At 33.9% G+C, this 18,122-nt stretch overlaps 4 protein-coding genes across 6 annotated transcripts; 3 read left to right on the forward strand and 1 right to left on the reverse strand.

Annotated features, from left to right (window-relative positions):
* Positions 1-327: 327 nt before the first annotated feature.
* On the reverse strand, positions 328-3,416 carry LOC103862847 (synaptotagmin-4). Of its 2 annotated transcripts, none has more exons than XM_009140551.3 (12): positions 3,206-3,416; positions 3,017-3,125; positions 2,801-2,902; positions 2,635-2,685; positions 2,332-2,452; positions 2,117-2,235; positions 1,918-2,016; positions 1,739-1,819; positions 1,557-1,642; positions 1,179-1,404; positions 930-1,094; positions 328-862 (listed from the first exon to the last, which is right to left on the reverse strand). In XM_009140551.3, exons 2-12 carry the CDS (start codon positions 3,119-3,121, stop codon positions 500-502), a joined length of 1,518 nt encoding a protein of 505 aa, XP_009138799.1. In that variant the 5' UTR covers positions 3,122-3,125; positions 3,206-3,416; the 3' UTR covers positions 328-499. The 2 variants fall into 2 exon arrangements, with proteins under 2 accessions (XP_009138799.1, XP_009138800.1); XM_009140552.3 differs by having other exon boundaries at positions 500-862; positions 3,248-3,335.
* Positions 3,417-3,664: 248 nt separating this feature from the next.
* LOC103862848 (L-arabinokinase-like) lies at positions 3,665-5,663 on the forward strand. Its single transcript, XM_033290858.1, has 5 exons — positions 3,665-4,763; positions 4,852-4,959; positions 5,043-5,111; positions 5,216-5,299; positions 5,408-5,663. The coding sequence occupies exons 1-5, from the start codon at positions 4,659-4,661 to the stop codon at positions 5,486-5,488; spliced, it is 447 nt and encodes a 148-aa protein (XP_033146749.1). The 5' UTR covers positions 3,665-4,658; the 3' UTR covers positions 5,489-5,663.
* Positions 5,664-6,075: 412 nt separating this feature from the next.
* Positions 6,076-10,087, forward strand: LOC103844786 (cytochrome P450 76C2). 2 transcript variants are annotated; one of them, XM_033290816.1, is made up of 4 exons: positions 6,076-6,883; positions 7,422-7,744; positions 7,823-7,950; positions 9,365-10,087. In XM_033290816.1, exons 1-4 carry the CDS (start codon positions 6,432-6,434, stop codon positions 9,995-9,997), a joined length of 1,536 nt encoding a protein of 511 aa, XP_033146707.1. In that variant the 5' UTR covers positions 6,076-6,431; the 3' UTR covers positions 9,998-10,087. The 2 variants fall into 2 exon arrangements, with proteins under 2 accessions (XP_033146707.1, XP_033146706.1); XM_033290815.1 differs by having other exon boundaries at positions 6,078-6,883; positions 7,422-7,950.
* A 1,847-nt stretch (positions 10,088-11,934) lies between these two features.
* Positions 11,935-17,961, forward strand: LOC103862850 (cytochrome P450 76C4). Its single transcript, XM_009140555.3, has 3 exons — positions 11,935-15,815; positions 16,496-17,000; positions 17,190-17,961. Exons 1-3 carry the CDS (start codon positions 15,442-15,444, stop codon positions 17,808-17,810), a joined length of 1,500 nt encoding a protein of 499 aa, XP_009138803.1. The 5' UTR covers positions 11,935-15,441; the 3' UTR covers positions 17,811-17,961.
* Positions 17,962-18,122: the final 161 nt, after the last annotated feature.

The following is an 18,122-nucleotide window of genomic DNA, read 5'->3' on the forward strand; positions in this document are numbered from 1 at the left end:
AAGACGCTGCCTATTATTTATTTCTACTCTTAACCGAGTAATTTACTTTCAATCAATCATGAGTTTTAAAATTAGTAAACGTAGCAGATGATGTTGGCATGTTTAAACTATACCAAGTCGACACATCACTTTTTGTACTAGTTTACCATTCTAAATACAAACCAGCTTTTCATAAAGATATTTAATCAAGTGGCTTAAATATCGCAACAGCTAATTCTTCTCTCTTTATAATGTTGCCTATGCTCTTGATAATAATTCTCTGATCTTAGCATATGATGTTCATGTTTACCATGTCTTTTTATATGAAACTTAATGCGTATGGGACGATTAAACCAAACGATTCTTGTACAAGATTTAAAGTTGAAATTCACAATTAAAACAAATTAATCCAGACACCAATTTGAGTGGTAATAAGAAAAAAAAAAACAGCATCTCAAGACTAGAGAATAAAACGAAGTTATAAATATCACAAATCTTTGTTTAAACCCCAAAGTTTTACTTACTGTTGTTTCGAACCATCGGTCTCGCTATTCACAGGTGTGGAGGAGCCACTACGTTTACTGGTCTGACCTGTAATAGTTCTACCCATGAACCTCCCTGCTTTGCTCAAACCACTACCCACTGCTCCAAAACCGCTACCAACCATCCCAACACCCGAGCTCACACCGGTTCCAACCAGGCCGACTCCTGCACCAATCCCTGTCCCAACCATTCCTACACCAGCACCGAGCCCACTTCCAACTGCATCCATTGTGCTACCTATCATTCCTGCATCCTTCAACCTCTTTCTTTCTTCCATTATTTTCTTCTCTTCTTCTAACGCAGCCATTTGCTCCTCTTTGTTGAACTCATGATAATGTACCTTCAAACAAAGAAGTCGATTCAGGAAGAAGGAAAAAGTTTTTGCGGTTAATTAAGGGAAGATCTACCTTAAGTGTTATACTTCCTCTATCTTTCTTGTCTTTTACTTTCAGAGTATCAAGTGAAGACAACAGATTCAGCTCCATTTCCTTTGTAACCCCGGCTTCCAAACTGCTTAAAGGAAGTTTCACAAGTCCTAGACGCTCGTCTTGGCCTACGTCTTTGTCAAATACCTGTCAAGAGTTTAACAAAGACGAGAAGGATAATTAACATTTGCCTTGAACAAGTACGAAGCATAACTGTCTTAGATTGCAAACCTCTACAGTGAGCGACTGTGTTTCTTTGTCCTCTGCAATCAGTTCAAATGTTTGGTCCCAAACAGGATTCAGGTTGTTCTCGATTGCCTTTGTTTTATACTTGAAGACAGGACGAATGTGGATGGTTGCATAAGGGTCAGATTTTCCTATCAATTCCTTATTCTTCAGGTTAGTTGCTTTCACTACTGTTACTATAAGCTTTCCCTGTGGCTTAAGTTCCAATTCACTGTGAAAGAGAAAAAAATAGAGAGAATTGTTAAAATGTAAAATGCTTTCATAGTACCTATCATGACCAAGTATATGGCTATACAGAGGAGAGAAGGCAAAAGATAGGCAGTGGCAAGAAGAAAAGATCCAAAATGAAACAGAGGAAAGTACCTGATATCAACAGGTATACCACCTATGGGAACAACTATTCTATGAGGCCACTGAAGCATGTCTTTGACAATAGAATCAACGGTGTCCTAACAGAAAGAAAAGCACAAAGCTGTGCATAAGAAAAAATGGTAAAACAAATAAAACACCTGGAAACTGCTTGACATACCAAGAAAAGAACTTACATCAATCATATCAGATAATCCAGGAATGGCCGTCAAGCTTCCACCAACAGCCTTCAAAGTGTAATCGATTCTCGGTTTTGGCTGGTTGAGATCATTTAGAAAGTTGGTGAATGTCAGATAAGAAAAGGATAAAGAAAATTGCATCTGACTCTGGATCTTTAAAAGGAATAAAAATGTACCTCAGCAAGTAGAGCTACAACAACAGCAGATATACAAGGAATCTCATCCGCAAGTTGAAAAATAACACGTGCAACTGTGAAAACTTGAAGATCCTTCAACTGTTTCAGCCAGAAACAAGTGATGGTAGAGATAATCAATCCATATTGGGAAGCAATACTCAAGGTGCTGACGTAAGTACTAAAATATATCTCTAGTAACCTGGATGGGTATGGAAGCGACAAGTGCTGTAACACCTAAAACGATATTTGGATCACCACCCCATCGAAGATCAACGTCCATTGTGATTTGACCTTCCTTGAAACTTTGAACACGAATACCTGCAGCAATAAATAATAATGCATGTGCTAAGAGGCTTGAACAAGTGGAAGAGAGGTAACAATCACAAACGAAAAATGTAGTCCACCATAATTTACCTTCAATCTTTGGTGCTACGTTACCCAGAGTCAGTTTGCTGAACTTGAGGGAAGTAATTCCTGGTGGTCTGTAATCTTCTAGCAGCGGTTCAACAGAATCTCTTATTACCATAGTTGCCGCCTGGAAATTAGTCATCAGAACAACGGATACTTAGATTCTTTAACAAAGACTCTCTTCTTCCCAATGACAACTTCAGTTACCATTATTCATGCTAGTAATAGTAATTTCATAGCCAACTTCCAACCATCTACAGTAGAACAGAATGCATTTAGTAAAGTATAAAAAGAAAATAAGAATCTCACCTCTGCAATAAATGGCCACATCTTGCCAAGTAGTTTATTCAGCCATTTGACCTGAAAAGTAAAGGTATATTGGCTCGTTTTCTAATAAACCGGTGCACCACGTGTTCAAGCACTCTTGGATTCAACACTTGTTGAACCTTGACTGTGCAAAAATGAAGAGAAGTACCTGCTCAAAGGCTGGAAAGGATATCCACTGAGGAAAGTTATCACCACAAATTTTCATCAAATCTTCTCTGCTAAGAGATCCTAGAAGTTTCATATCAACTGCCTGTTCACAAGAAGAACACACACATCATCACCTAATCCTAATCTACCATAGCACAAAGCCACAAACGATTCTAAAATTCCAGATTCAATATTAGGATCCTCAATCAAATCGAACCTTGGCGACTCGCTTGGATGAGCGGTGCGACATCATACGACTCCAGCCAGCCATCAGAGCTACGCCGAAGATGATCCCGAACAGAATCCCAGATATCAACCCCATCTTCCTGCAATTACAATCAAAATATCAGGCGATCGATCAAGAAACGGAGTCACAAAACGATCGAAAACGCAATCGGATCCTCACCAGGAGCAACGGTTTGCGTAATCGTCGGCTTGTAGTTTACACCTTCACGGGATGGGTCAAGTGTGGAGAATCAGAGCGCATTCAAGTTATCTTGGTAGGGCAGAGAGAGAGAGAGAGATAGAAACGGTTCATTTCGAATTGATGCTGTATTTAATTAATTATTTATTTATATCTTCCCCCAACATCTCACTATTGCTCCCTCATATTTTTCTATCTTCTCAAATCTGCCCCTTTAGTTTTCCCTTACTATTCTTATACCATCAAGATTACAATGATTTACTTCTTTTTTTTCCGACAGATTACAATGATTTACTTTAGTCAAGTGAATTGTTGTATTCAAAATCTCTTACATGGACTATACTTCAGTGATCAAATAATCTATTCTATTAAAATAGAAGCGACAACTTTATTTCATGTCTGATTAGTTGGACTTCCTTTAAATTTTTTATTAAATGTATTTTAATAATACTAATAAAAATAAAAATTTTAAACTACTTTAATCATAATATCTTTTGATATCTTTTTATTTAAAATATCTATATATCTATGTATGTATAAAATCGAAAATTTGTTTAAATACTTTGATCAATGTTTTTTCTGTTGAAACAAAATTGAACAGAAAATAGTAAAATAAAGAAAATGGACTATAGATTTTTTTCTGAAGATAAAATGTAAAATAGTTAACATACTAATTAATAAATTTAAATTACTGTATTTTGTATCTTATTTTTAATAGAAATACATAAGTATTTTTACGAAATTGATGATTATATAATAGGAATGAGACGTGAATATTTAATACTTTCAAAACAAGTTTATTCTCATATGAATTTGTTAAAAAACATTAGGAATTCAAAATCTACTTAATATTTTGATTAATGGTATAACTTGTAACACTTAGAGTTTCTTCAAACTCTAAAAACTTGTCTTATCTTTTAATTTTCAGTTCTCCGTATATGTGCAGTATCTTGCTACATCCAATACAAGTCATGAGGATGTGTCCCATTTTCTGAATTTTTTGATGATGTTGTCTTTAAAATTGATAATAGGGTATGATTAGAGCGTCAGAAGAATACGTGGTCGAAACTAGAACGTGAGAAGTACATGGGCCAGTTTGAGCAACGAAAGATTCTGCCTCGATAACGAGGCAACGAGCGTTTTGATGATACGTTCCATGTGACTTGGTAAAATAAACATCTCAGAGCGTCCGCAACGGGGGTTCGTCCCGAATCCTTAACGCTAAAGCATATGTTAGTTTTAATATAATAATAATATTTAGGCTAATAAACGTAAGGATTGGTCCGTAATTAGGAGGTTTAAGGACTTGATCCTTGTGGTACGTGGCCGAATTTGAGTGGATCGTTCGTTAAAGCTGGAAATTTATTAGTTTTTTAGAATCAGTCTTCTTCTTCCCCTCAGCGATCGTCGGAGAGATATTTTCCCGTCGAAGAAAATGAGGATTGACGATAACGAAGGCGTCTCAGCTTCCAGCAAGCACCTGGTCTTCGCTTACTACGTCACTGGACACGGCTTCGGTCACGCCACCCGCGTCGTCGAGGTTTTCCTTCTCACTCTCTCTCTCTCTGCATCATTCTTATCTGTGACTACTGCGTTAGTTCGATCGTGGCTAATTTGTGGCAATTCAGGTTGTCCGTCACTTGATCGCGGCCGGGCACGACGTTCATGTCGTCATCGGCGCGCCTGATTTTGTCTTCACGTCCGAGATTCAGTCTCCTAGGCTAAAGATTCGAAAGGTTTCTATCGATCATTTACTTGCTTACTCTTTCAATTGTTTACTGGAAACATAAGGATATATTGATTAATTGGCGATTGTTAGGTTCTTTTGGACTGTGGAGCTGTGCAAGCTGATGCTCTGACTGTAGATCGTCTTGCCTCCTTAGAAAAGGTTTTAACTCATGTGATCACTTGTAAATGATTATTGGTCTTAACTTGATTGCAATTTCCAGTTTATGAGCTTTACACTTTTTTGTGATGCTGCGTCTTCCACAGTATGTGGAAACAGCTGTGATTCCTCGAGCTGAAATCTTGGAAACAGAAGTGGAGTGGCTTCATTCTATCAAAGCTGATTTCGTGGTAATTAACCTTTTCTTTTCATACAATTTCTCAGCCCATCGTTAACTTATCTTGGACTTTTGCTTTGTAAAATTCACCTGGAGAATTTTTCACTTTTGTTAAACACAGGTGTCTGATGTTGTCCCCGTAGCGTGCCGTGCAGCGGCTGATGCTGGCATACGTTCTGTCTGTGTCACCAACTTCAGGTGACGTTTTTTAATATCCTACTTTCAGTTTTGGTGTGTCTTGTTTGGCCTCCTGAGGTCTTGAGCGTGTTGTAGTCCACGTTCACAACCTAGCTTTTGTTATCAAATGTTCAACTCCCCTGTTTTAAAAGAAAATGTTTATAGTGAAAATATAGTCACAAATTGATTTTCTCCGATGATCGAATTGAATAGCGCAAATTGGTTTCATGCTCAGCTTGATCCTTGAAGTTAGACTTTCCATTGATTCATGATTGACCAAAAATTTGATGCTGAATGATTGAGCTAGGATTCAATGTAGGTGACACCATTGCACACATTATTTTTAATTACAATCCTTAACTATTCAAAAAGTAAAAAAAACATTAAAATTTAATATTCTAATCCTAAGGACTCGACTTCCCAGCCTCACCGTTGCGCATGCTCTCAGAGTGAAGACGTGCTTTACCACAAAATCACATCTCCCTACTCAAGCGACGTTGACCATTGACAAATCAAGTAATCTTAATTATTACTTTGTTAACTGGAATAAGATTTTACGATCTTCTACAAAATTGAACTCCTTCGGTTAAATAATATAGGTAGTTTTAAAGCACAAAAATGAAAAAAAAAATATATATCATCTACACAAATTTTCACAAATTAAAGATTAAGATATATAATCGTATATGGTAGAAAATCTATCTAATAAATTATTCTTTTATCATCGAAAACTTAACATATCACGTACTGTTGTTTGACAAAACACAAAACATACCACATATTCGTTTCTTTAACTTTTAAAGCGATGGACATATTGTGTACCTTTGACTTTTGTGTCCTAAGCATAAATTTCATTTTGTCATCAATGCATTATTTAGATTGAAGCTAGTCCTCATACTAAGCCCATAATGATAATAATTATAGTACTAATATAGTTACTACATAATATAATTTCTATAAATAAGTATATGATTGTGGTTAGAAGAAAACGCCACGAACTGACGATGAAAAACACTATAGCTCCGGCTGTGCTCTTGATGTTTAGCTTCCTTTTAACATATCTTCTCCTTGCCGCCGTTACATCACGACGGAGGTCATCAGCCCCACTGCGTCTGGTACCTTCAAGACCTCCCGGACCGCCGAGATGTCTGGGATGGCCGATCATCGGACTTCTTCATATAATCGGAAAAGCTCCTCACCTTTCACTTGCCACTCTCTCAAGAGTTTATGGACCAGTCATGAGTCTTAGACTTGGAAGTTTGACCACAGTGGTCATTTCTTCACCAGAGGCAGCACGAGAGGTTTTGAGAACACTCGACCATGTCTTCTCTGCACAAGCCTTCAGCGAGACCGTTAGAACCATTGGTCACCAGGAAGATGTCTCCACTCCACGGCTACCTTCCATGTCGCCCCATTGGAGGTAAACTATAAATTAGTTAATTAAAATTTCACATAGTTTGGTTTTGACTATGGTAGACTTGTATATACTAGAATTTATTAATCTATTGACATGTAGTTCAACCACGGTCAGCCCAATAATCCACTAGGAATGTAGTCTGGTTCACTGTCCAGGTCGCATCTTGTTTCAAAGCACATAGATAATGATAACAATAGGATAGTATACAATTTTATAATGGATAAATCTCACAAGTAATTAATATTTTTAATTTTTATCAGAAATAACATTAAAATAATCTTTAAAATAGCTTATATTAATTAATAAAAGACTATATTACTCTATATTCGAAACACTGACTCTAATCTTATCTTCTAAATATTAAATCCAAAATCCAAATATATAAATATTTTATTTTTATCTTTGAATGAATGTTATTTTGAGGATGTTTCTCTTTCTGTGTGTTATGTTTTAAATAAAAACTTGATTTCATGTTACTTGAAAGTATGTTTATTTTAAAATTCGCACTCACATTGAATAAAATGTGATATGTTTCCACTAGGTTATGGAGGAAGATATTGGAGACTAAGTTGTTCTCAAGGAAGTGTCTCGACGCCACGAAAACCATACGGTCAAAGAAAGTGAAAGAGCTTATAACATTCATCGTGGAAAGCTGCGAAAGAGGAGAAGCTGTGGAGATAGCTCGTGCTTGCTTCGTTACATCGCTTAATGTTATCTCAAACGTTGTATTTTCGACCGACTTAGGTAGTTACGACCAGATGGCCTCAATGGAACTCCGGGACTCGTTGTTTGGTGTAATGAAAATCATGGGGAAACCGAACCTCGCCAACTATTTTCCGTCTATTGAACATCTTGATCTACAAGGTATCAGGGAAGAGATGAAGTTATGTTCGGAGAGATTGTTTAGTGTTTTCCAGGGGCTCATCGATGCTCGGGTTGCAGAAAGATCATCGCGGACTGAACCTAGAGATGCTTATAGCAGCGATCGCGATCTGTTGGATTCACTTATCGATCTTAATCAAGAGGACGGATCGAAAGTCGACATGAACGATATCAAACACTTTCTATACGTAAGTGATATATATAAGTATTAAAATTTAATAAACGTTGGCGCAAAACATCAATAAATTGCTGGAATTATGATATTTTCAAAAGATTTTTATGTAAATAAGTATGGTTCATAAAAATGTTACTTTGACATTTTTTATGATTTAGAAAATGGTTAAAATTCATTTGTATCCTTGCTAATTATATTTATTTAAACAATAGTATTTGAGATTACTAAATATATTTGTAGATCAAATAAAACATTGTTATAATTAATATTAAGTAACATTAAAAAAGATATAATGCTTTAAAAATATTTGAAATTTATTTTTTTTTGAAAAAAAAAATATTTTTTTGCTAATAAAGAAAAATATTTGAAATTTAAAATAACAGTTATATCTAATAAAGAAAAATGTTAAAATGACATTTTTATAAAAGAGTCGGAGTAGCATTTTTTTGCTTTTATATTTAGAGAAATACTTGGGTTCACCCCCTATGGTGAACCTCTAGGTTCACCAACCAATAGTGATTGAGTATTTGAAATTTGATATCTTTTAAAAAAGAAAATAAAATTGAATATCCAAATTAGATTATATATTTAAAATAAAATAATAAAAATACATAAAAATAGTTACAAAAAATAAATAAATAAATATTGTTAAATCTTCAGCAAAATATTAAACGCTATACCCTAAATCCTAAACCCTAAACATTAAACCATAAATTTTGGATAAACTCTAAACGTTGGAAAATCTTAAACCCTAAATCATACACTAAAAACTAAATTTTAATAACACTAAACCCTAAATCCTAATCACTAAACCCTAAACCCTTGGGTAAACTATGAACCCTTGGGTAAACTCTGAACCCTTGAATAAATCATAAACTCTAGGGTTTAATTTTAAATATTTTTGATTTAGAGTTTATGATTTATCCAAGGGTTCAGGCTTTATCCAAGGGTTTAGGGTTTAGTGATTAGGGTTTAGGGTTTAGTGTTATTAAAATTTAGTTTTGATGTATGATTTAGGGTTTAAAATTTTCCAATGGTTTACGGTTTATCCAAGATTTAAGGTTTATAATTTAGGGTTTGGAGTTTAGAATTTAGGGTATAGGATTTAGTATTTTGCTAACATTTTAACAATATTTATTTATTTATTTTTTTGTAACTATATTTATGTATTTTTATTATTTTATTTTAAAAATTTATATCATATTTGGAAATTCAATTTTATTTCCTTTTTTAAAAGATATCAAATATCAAATACTCAACCACTATTGGTTGGTGAACCTCTAGGTTCACCTAGGGGGTGAACCCAAGAATTTCTCTTATATTTAATATAAGTTTCAGAATATATTTCTACTATGAAATGCGAACCTAAATTGTATTGTATATTATTTTTTGAACCAAAAATATAATGATTTTGTGTAAATTTGAAGGACTTGTTTATTGCGGGGACGGAAACGAACTCTACAACAGTGGAATGGGCAATGGTTGAGCTATTACGTAACCCAGAGGCTATGGCTAACGCTAAAGTCGAGATTAACTTTATCGTTGGCCCAAACCGGTACGTTCGTGACTCTGATCTCCTACAGTTTCCTTACTTACAAGCTGTTGTAACAGAGACTCTGCGCTTGCACCCACCGAATCCATTTCTGATCCCACGCAAAGCTGAGTCAGACATAGAGGTTTTAGGGTTTCTCGTGCCTGAGAATGCTCAGATTCTGGTGAACGCTTGGGCTATAGGAAGAGACCCAAGCGTTTGGGAAGACACGGGACGGTTCAAGCCAGAAAGGTTCTTGGGACGAGAGCTTGGGTCGATAGGCAAAGATTTTGAGATGGTACCGTTTGGAGCTGGACGAAGAATGTGCCCTGGAATATCATTGGCGTTGAGGCTTGTGCCTCACATGCTTGCTTCACTTATCTATTCATTTGAGTGGAGTATTGAAAACGGAAAAGACTACGCTGCTCCTGCGGATTTGGACATGAATGAGACTCTTGGTCTTACCTTGCACAAGGCCAGCCCACTTTATTCTGACTTTGTCAAGAAAAACTACGAATATTTTTATTAATTTTCGTAATTTTATTTTTCAGTTGTTGATCAGTGGTTTGAGAACTGAGACCGGACCTGCTAGATTAATAAATATTTTTCGAGTTTATTTTGGACCGGTTTTATAAAGTAACAAGTGGCAAATCATTCATGAATTCATCACACATGACAAAAAGACAAACCCTGGCCTGTGCCATGCTATAAGGAATTTGACTTTTAAAAAAAAAACTTCATTCATTAAATTAAAAGATCTCCATTACATGTTAACGGTTATAAATAGCAGAGCTTAAAACAATAGACATACACATGAGGAAGTTAACTTTGAAAATAAGTGAACCAAGTGGTGAGGAGGTACGAGATGACCGTGTGTTGTCTTATCCATAAAATAGGTACGTAAACTGAGATCAACAAGCGAGAATCAAGGGAGCTCAAGGATTAACAACCAAAAGGCCAAAACATTTAATTTTTTTTTGTTAAATACATTTTGTAGATACAGTTATTTTTGAGTTGTTAAATTGTAAGAGAAAACTAGATTTTGACCCGCGCTTTGAAAGCGCGGGATAACTTTATGATAAAACTTTTATTTAATGAAATTTTTACATATTCCAGCTACTCCGATATGTTATGATAAATGTTTTGGTTGTGACTTGATTTCACAGATGTTATTTTGGTTATAGAACCCGTAGATTTGGTAAAACACGTTTTTTAGCCGTCTGATTAATTATACTATTACAAATAATAAAAATTATTTCGTAGCTGACTCAACGGTAAACAATTCTAACTATTATGAGAATTATAATATTTTTTTTGTGAAACACGTTAAGATATATTTTTTTCGATGATATATCGTAATGGTAAAGTGTGAATTTATAATGATTGTGGGTGCGAAAATTTGTTAAGTTAATATATTCAGAATATACTGAGGTATAGTGATTTATAATGATGGTATGTTTAATTTATTATGGATGTGACAAATTATAAAGTTAATATATTCAGAATATACTGAGGTATATAATATATTGATAAATCTGTCGTTTGTTGCAATAGTTCAAATATTCTTTAAATAGGACCATATGATATTAGTAAAGAATTTTTTTCACACACTACACAAGATGGAAAGTCTTTATTGTTGGTCGAGTCCTAATCTTTTCAAAAATGCAGTGCGATTTGTAGTTTATTATGTTTTTTTGAATTTTTTGTAATTTATAATTTAGTAATGTGTCATTTATTATGTTGGTCGTATAAATAAACCAATAAGAGTTTTGTTTCCTTTTAAAACAAAAAATAATATTTTTTGTTATAAAAAAACTCTAGCTAGTGTAAATTACATTGCATATCAAGAAATACACATTTCAGGCTCGGTTTGGCGTTTTGGTTTTGTTTAAAGTACCTGGAGTAACAGAATACTCATCGGAGAATCCAGAAGGTATTCCATGGCGGCGAGTGTAGTTACGGAAAAGCAGCAGAATCTCTAAACAGACTGAGCTAGCTAAGTTTTTTTCAGCTGAGTTCTTCCTCTATTACGTTTTTACCTCTTGCTTCTTCTTTGTAAAATCTTATGAAGTTTTGTCCTAGAGAGCTAGCTTCTCCTTTCACTTTCTCAAGCTACTCTGTTCTTCTCTTGAATAACTCTTCTGACTCTCTCTTCTGCCTCACCTGTCAAAATGAATTTTGATACGATGATTAATATAACTTCTTGTTTTCTGAACTGAGTCTTAAAATTAATTACCTTGTCTTCATATTAGACGTATCAAGTACTTGCTTATTAAGCAGCTCTTTTTCCTTCTCCTTCTTTGTCTTCTCAAGCTCTTCCTCTTGTTTCTTCACTGATTCCTCCAGCTCTTTCCTCTCTCAGTTGTTCATTTTACAACTGCATCCCTAATTTATAAAATCAATATAAAATTCAACCACTCGTCTGACATTAGAACATTCAGTGTTCTTATTTCTCCTTCCTCAACATCTCTTCAGTTTCAACTTTGCGTCCAAGTTCCTCATTGTTTATCATTTTTTCCTTGCAGAATGATGCTAAGAGCCTCGTCCCTTTCTTGTTTAGTCTTCTCCAGTAATGTCCTTTGTTTCGCCAAAGCTTATTTACCTTCTTTCCTTAGTCTCTCTTCCTTACCGAAGACTGCTTCGTACTCTTGCGTTTAAAGTAAAAGTAAACAATTCTAAGCAAACAAAACAAAAATAGAAGAACATTCTCAATACAGACATGTGAATGGTCTCAACGGCTGTGTTTTCAGGTTTGAGCTGTAGGATCTTCACGTTTAAGCTTATTTTTTTTAGTTGAATTGTGGAGATGGTGATGACTATATTCATATGATTTGCAGGTTTAAGGTTTATACATTCGAATAATCGATATAGTTACGATATTCTTGAGCGTAAGATTAGAAACTAAAATATTTTTTTCTTGAAGATTAGGAATTAAATTATTTGTTGTTAAAATAAGTTTAACTATTTCCAATGCCGATTTTTGAGTACAATAAGGTACATTAGTTACGATTAGGAATATTCATAAATAAATTTGGGATTATTAAAAAACTATCCTCTTAAATTAAAATTGCCATAAATGTAGGATGTATTTGTAAAAAAAAAAAGCACTTTTTAAACTGTGGTTGCTTCTTTGTTGAAAAAAAAAAAACTGTGGTCAAGATTTGACATGGAAATATGGAATATGAGAATTTTTTTTTTTTTTGTAAAAATATATGAGAATATATTGTTAGGTATTTTTCATACATATTGATCGATATATGTGAGATATTGGTCAATGATTATTACTTATTAGTATATTTAGGTTAAACAAAATATATTATTTCCCTATTAGAAAATGATAAAGTTATGACAATTTTAAATGATTGACATATGAAAACATAATATAATAACATAATATGATTCATGTTCGATGTCTAGAAATGTGCAGATAAATTATGATTCATGTTTGTTGAGAATAATTTTGTTTCGGAAAATGTTGCATATATTTGTTCAAAAAAAAATGTCGCATATTTTTAGCAGGCTGGGACGAAGAAGAGTCTGAAGAACAGAAGAATCGAAGAGAACAATAGAAAATCCAATTTGTTTTCAAAAACATTTTGTATCCTAAATGATAGAGGGGCGGGTCCCACCATTTAATACCACAAAAAAGATCACGATGAATATATTTATAACAAAAAAATATAGATTTAAAAATATTCCAGTGGCAATGTCTTGTAAATATTGTTGAAATAGGAGGGTACCTCAAAAAAGGGTCTTCTGTTTTAATAGTATTGATTCTGGTTTTTATTATCTCCATACTAAATCCCTGATAGACCAATTGATAAATTATCTTACTCTAAGCAGCTCGAGATATTGGCTCCGACTGGTGACATGTAGTATTAAAGCCGAGTTGCAGTATGATTTGTAATTCGATGTAAGTTGCAGTAAAAATTATGTGGTATAAACTGTAAGTTTATGTGGTAAGTTCGCAGTAAAAATAAGAGTAATCATTTTTTAAAAACTATTGACTGGTAACTTTTTTGATGTATAAGTTGCAGTATGAATTTCTTAATAAAATAAATGAATATATAAACATATTAATAGTGATATATTTATTAAAAACAAATAAACCATTAAATATTTAAAAATGTTTTAAATAAGTATTAAATTTGAAAAATAATTTTCAATATATATTATTTCTAAATATTATAATCGAATAATAATATTTATTCTAATATAAATAATAAAAAAATGAAATAACAATAATTATAAAATGACCTTTAAATTTAAAAATCCAATAAAATATTTTTTTTTTTATAAATGTTCATTCCAAATCATGTTTGCAATCTCATCTCGTATGTTGTTCATGTATTGACCATCAGTTGTTATTTCTTCTTCTTCAAGTCTACTAAGCTCTTCTTCTTCAATCCGTCGTCTTTGTTGTGCTTGACCACTGCTATCTCTATCTTCAAAATCAGCATCTGTAATTTTGTGATCAAACCGGTATTGTCATCTGCTGAAACTCCAGTAAAATTCTTGAGCCTTTTATACGATCCATACATATTTCTCAATATATCGTATTTGCTTTTGAAAGGCTCCCAAGAAAGGCTTATACCAGTTTTCTCCAAAAACTCTTTACAAATACGCTCTCTCCCTACCTCTTTCGATAACTTTTGTCTGTATCTAATTTTAGCCAACTCAATATCGAGAATCTCCAAGAATACCCCAACATGCTCATCTTCCCATATAATTTGTTTTTGTTTCTATAGTTATGTTAAAATTATTAAAATACTATAACTTCATATAAGTTAAAATTTTGACATATCAATTATAAAGTTCACCTTACGACGTGTAGTTCCACCGCCGTCATCAGCGCCAACACCAGCATCATCAACATTTTCATTATTAGACATCTTCGTCCAAAAAAAAAAAAAATTAGTAAACATAAAAAGGTACTCTATTATTTAAAACGATCTATAAAGCTAATGCAAGTAAAAAAATGAAAATATGATTTTCACATGAAGAAGACAGAAAAACTGAACATAAGCTTATTGGTTTCTTCAAGAAAAAAAAATATATCTTTTGGAAGTAAAGACGAAGAAGAAGATAGAACACAGACGTCAAGCTTATTAGTTTTTGCAAGTAAAAAATGAAAATAACTTTTGCAAGCAAAAGAAGAAGACAGAAAAAACATACCTTAAGCTTTTTAGGTTTTGAAAGTGCGTGATCCACACTAACTTAGGGTCATATATATATATAATTTTATAATTGGTATTTTTGAATTATTATATCATATTAACGCTTAAGATTTTGTTTAATAATTAGTTAAAATTTTGAATAATTCAAAAAATAGGAACAAAAAAGATTATAAAAATCTTTGACCAGCTCAAAATTAGGTGGACTCAACTTGGCACACGTAAGTTTTCAAAAATCATTATTTTCTTTTTTATTTTTTAAACAAAAAAAAGTAATTAAATTTGTAAATCAACTTCTAATACATGGAAATTTGGTTGATGTTGGTTTAAGTTTTGATTTAGCAATTTTACAAAGGATCTAAGTCAAAATGATACCTCAAGTACAATACATGTTAAATCAAACTTAAAATCAAAAAAAAAAAAAATTAATGCATGATTGGTAACATTTTTGAGTTACAATCACAAATCAAACTTAATCAAGTTTACCACATGTCACCAATCAAAGCCATTATATGAATCACAAATAGTTCATATTCTATATAATATAACAATTACATTTTCTTTTACCAGCAAACTTTGTATACTTACATATTGTTTCTTGGTATATATGATAGTTTTCCTGAATAGAAAAAGAAACTTATTTTTGTTTTTTTTTCTTTATTTGTCAACAAACGTAACTATTTAGAAGGAAAGTGGTGGAAGAATGTTCAAAACGATTAGACAGCTAGCTTTATATCATCTCCATAGATAAGTATAACAAAGTGGCTTAGAATAGACGTAACGGACTTGGAAATATCTAATGGAGGCGGCTCTGTTCCTGATCATTTGCTTCATATTATCATTCATTCTCCTAGCCGCCGCCGTCAGATCCCAACGGAGATCCACCGCACTGCCTCCGGGACCTCCGGGATGGCCTATCATTGGAAACATTTTTCAAATCGGAAAGGCTCCACATCGCTCACTTGCCGACCTCTCGAGAATTTATGGCTCAGTCATGAGTCTTAGATTTGGAAGTTTAACCACAGTGATAATTTCCTCACCAGAGGCTGCAAGAGAGGTGCTTAAAACACATGACCAAGTCCTGTCTGGACGAATCATCCTTGACCCCATTCGTTCTATCGACCACCAAGATGTCTCCATGGCCTGGCTACCTTCGACATCCCCTCGTTGGAGGTAAATTATAGGCAACTTGTTTGTTTTATTGGAATTTCACATGGTTAAATAATTTGGCTATATTAATCCATTTTCATGTTTCTCATAGTAAGAATAAAATTGCAATAGAACATCTTTGTAACAATAGTTTGGTCGTTTGAGGGTTGTCTATCCCAAACTCGTATATGTTAGGTTTCCTGGTCATTCAGGTTCTGTTCGGTTCCTATAACTTTTTAATTTCGTCTTTTTGCAGATTTAAAATTAAGGAACCGTTCGAGATTTTTATAAAATTTGGTTAAATTTTAGTTCGGTTAAAAAATACTAAGAACTGACTTTATCCAAAAAATCTGATTCGCTTTGGTTCGAGCTTTTTGGGTAATTTTGGATAGTTAAAAAAAAATCAAATAACTCCGAGGTTTTAGAAAAAATATCAAATCGTTCAAATTGCTCAGATTTAAATATCAGGTAATTAAGACAATTTCATATAATTCAGATACAAATATTTTGGCAATTTAGGTGTTTGAGTAATTTTTAGTTTATAAATTGTATTTTAGTTTTCGGTTTTCGGATCTAGAGAATTAGAAACCATTGAATTTTTATTAGTTTCGGTTCAGTTTCCATTTGTTTTTCCAGTTCAGTTTTTCCATTTGGATAAAATGCCTTGGCCTAGTTTATTTACTGATTCACGATGTTCCACATAGGTTATGGAGGAAGATATCGGCGACTCACATGTTCTCCCTGCAGTGTCTCGACGCCACCAAGTCGGTGCGTATGAAGAAAGTGAATGAACTTGTAACCTTTATGAGGGAAATATGCGAAAGAGGAGAGTCTGTCGACATTGCTCGTGCCTCCTTCGTCACATCACTCAATATAATCTCAAACACTTTCTTTTCGACCGACTTGGGTAGTTATGACCCAAGAACCTCCATGGAACTCCAAGAATCGGTGGTTCGTATAATGGAAACCATCGGGAAACCAAACCTAGCCAACTACTTTCCGCTTATAGGGTTTCTTGATATGCAAGGTATCCGGAAAGAGATGAAGGTATGCTCAGATATATTGTTTACGGTTTTTCAAGGGTTCATCGATGCTCGGAAGAATGAGAAATCATCTCAGAATGAAATCGATCTCTTGGATTCGCTTATGAATTTAGTCAAAGAAAATGGATCCGAGCTCAACGTGAACGATATCAAACACTTTCTCTACGTGAGTGCTATTTATATATATACAATTCATATAATATTATACATCTTTGTGACTGTTATATATGCTTCCATTGTTGCTTTTATTTTTCAAAAGATTATAGAAATATTTGCATTTTGAAATAATAATTCGAGCCATGTAACCTAGCTATATAGTACTTATATATGTACATATGTGTCATGTATGTCTCAGGACATGTTTCTTGGAGGGACTGATACGAACTCCACCGTGGTGGAATGGGCAATGGCTGAGCTACTTCGCAACCCTAAGACAATGGCTAAAGCTCAAGCCGAGATGGACGATGTGGTAGGTCCAAATGGTGTTGTTCAGGAGTCAGACATCTCTGATCTTCCATATTTACAAGCAGTAGTGAAAGAGACTCTACGTTTGCACCCACCGGGTCCACTTTTAGCCCCACACAAAGCCGAGACAAATGTAGAGGTTTTGGGGTTTCTCGTGCCTAAGAATGCTCAAGTCTTGGTTAACGTTTGGTATATAGGACGAGACTCAAGCATTTGGGAAAACGCAGAGCGGTTTGAGCCAGAGAGATTTTTGTCAGGACGAGAAATTGATGTGAAAGGTAGAGATTTTGAGCTGATACCGTTTGGGGCTGGACGAAGAATATGCCCTGGAATGTCTGTAGCTATGAAGACAGTACCTCTCATTCTTGCTTCTCTTCTTCATTCTTTTCATTGGAAGCTTCAAAACGGTGTCCTTCCTGAGGGTTTGGACATGGACGAGAGCTTTGGTCTTACTTTGCATAAGACCAATCCACTTTATGCAGTCCCCGTCAAGAAACGTGCGAATGGTTAGTCTTATGTAATTTATATTCGCAGTATAAAGAAAATAAATAAAACTACCACTCTTGTATAGTAAATCTTGGTTTCTTTTGTACCCTAAATAACGAGATATTTTGATTTCAAATGTGTGAATAAACTACTAGCAAATTGTTAGAGCAACCTTATCGGTAGTTTACTAAAACAGAGTTTCTTGAAAGTAAAATATTAATATTTTAATATAATGATTAAGTTTTAATGTAAATCAAATAATTAGTTCTTTGAATTCATAAATGCAATATGTTTTAAATAGTCACTAGACCGTGACCCGCCCGACCGGACGGGTATT

This window comes from Brassica rapa, chromosome A04, assembly GCF_000309985.2.
Source record: "Brassica rapa cultivar Chiifu-401-42 chromosome A04, CAAS_Brap_v3.01, whole genome shotgun sequence".
In the NCBI taxonomy this organism is placed as follows: domain Eukaryota; kingdom Viridiplantae; phylum Streptophyta; class Magnoliopsida; order Brassicales; family Brassicaceae; genus Brassica; species Brassica rapa.

What these genes read in the sequence shown, in the direction of transcription:
- LOC103862848 (XM_033290858.1), top strand. Translation starts at nt 4,659, where the DNA reads ATGAGGATTGACGATAACGAAGGCGTCTCAGCTTCCAGCAAGCACCTG. An exon ending in ACGCCACCCGCGTCGTCGAG is followed by an intron (nt 4,764 to 4,851) that starts GTTTTCCTTCTC and finishes GTGGCAATTCAG; the next exon opens with GTTGTCCGTCACTTGATCGC. An exon ending in GTCTTGCCTCCTTAGAAAAG is followed by an intron (nt 5,112 to 5,215) that starts GTTTTAACTCAT and finishes CGTCTTCCACAG; the next exon opens with TATGTGGAAACAGCTGTGAT.
- LOC103844786 (XM_033290815.1), top strand. Translation starts at nt 6,432, where the DNA reads ATGATTGTGGTTAGAAGAAAACGCCACGAACTGACGATGAAAAACACT. An exon ending in TCCATGTCGCCCCATTGGAG is followed by an intron (nt 6,884 to 7,421) that starts GTAAACTATAAA and finishes TGTTTCCACTAG; the next exon opens with GTTATGGAGGAAGATATTGG. An exon ending in ATATCAAACACTTTCTATAC is followed by an intron (nt 7,951 to 9,364) that starts GTAAGTGATATA and finishes GTAAATTTGAAG; the next exon opens with GACTTGTTTATTGCGGGGAC.
- LOC103862847 (XM_009140551.3), bottom strand. Translation starts at nt 3,121, where the DNA reads ATGGGGTTGATATCTGGGATTCTGTTCGGGATCATCTTCGGCGTAGCT. An exon ending in CCTTTCCAGCCTTTGAGCAG is followed by an intron (nt 2,686 to 2,800) that starts GTACTTCTCTTC and finishes TTTACTTTTCAG; the next exon opens with GTCAAATGGCTGAATAAACT. An exon ending in TCGCTTCCATACCCATCCAG is followed by an intron (nt 2,017 to 2,116) that starts GTTACTAGAGAT and finishes TGGCTGAAACAG; the next exon opens with TTGAAGGATCTTCAAGTTTT.
- LOC103862850 (XM_009140555.3), top strand. Translation starts at nt 15,442, where the DNA reads ATGGAGGCGGCTCTGTTCCTGATCATTTGCTTCATATTATCATTCATT. An exon ending in TCGACATCCCCTCGTTGGAG is followed by an intron (nt 15,816 to 16,495) that starts GTAAATTATAGG and finishes TGTTCCACATAG; the next exon opens with GTTATGGAGGAAGATATCGG. An exon ending in ATATCAAACACTTTCTCTAC is followed by an intron (nt 17,001 to 17,189) that starts GTGAGTGCTATT and finishes TGTATGTCTCAG; the next exon opens with GACATGTTTCTTGGAGGGAC.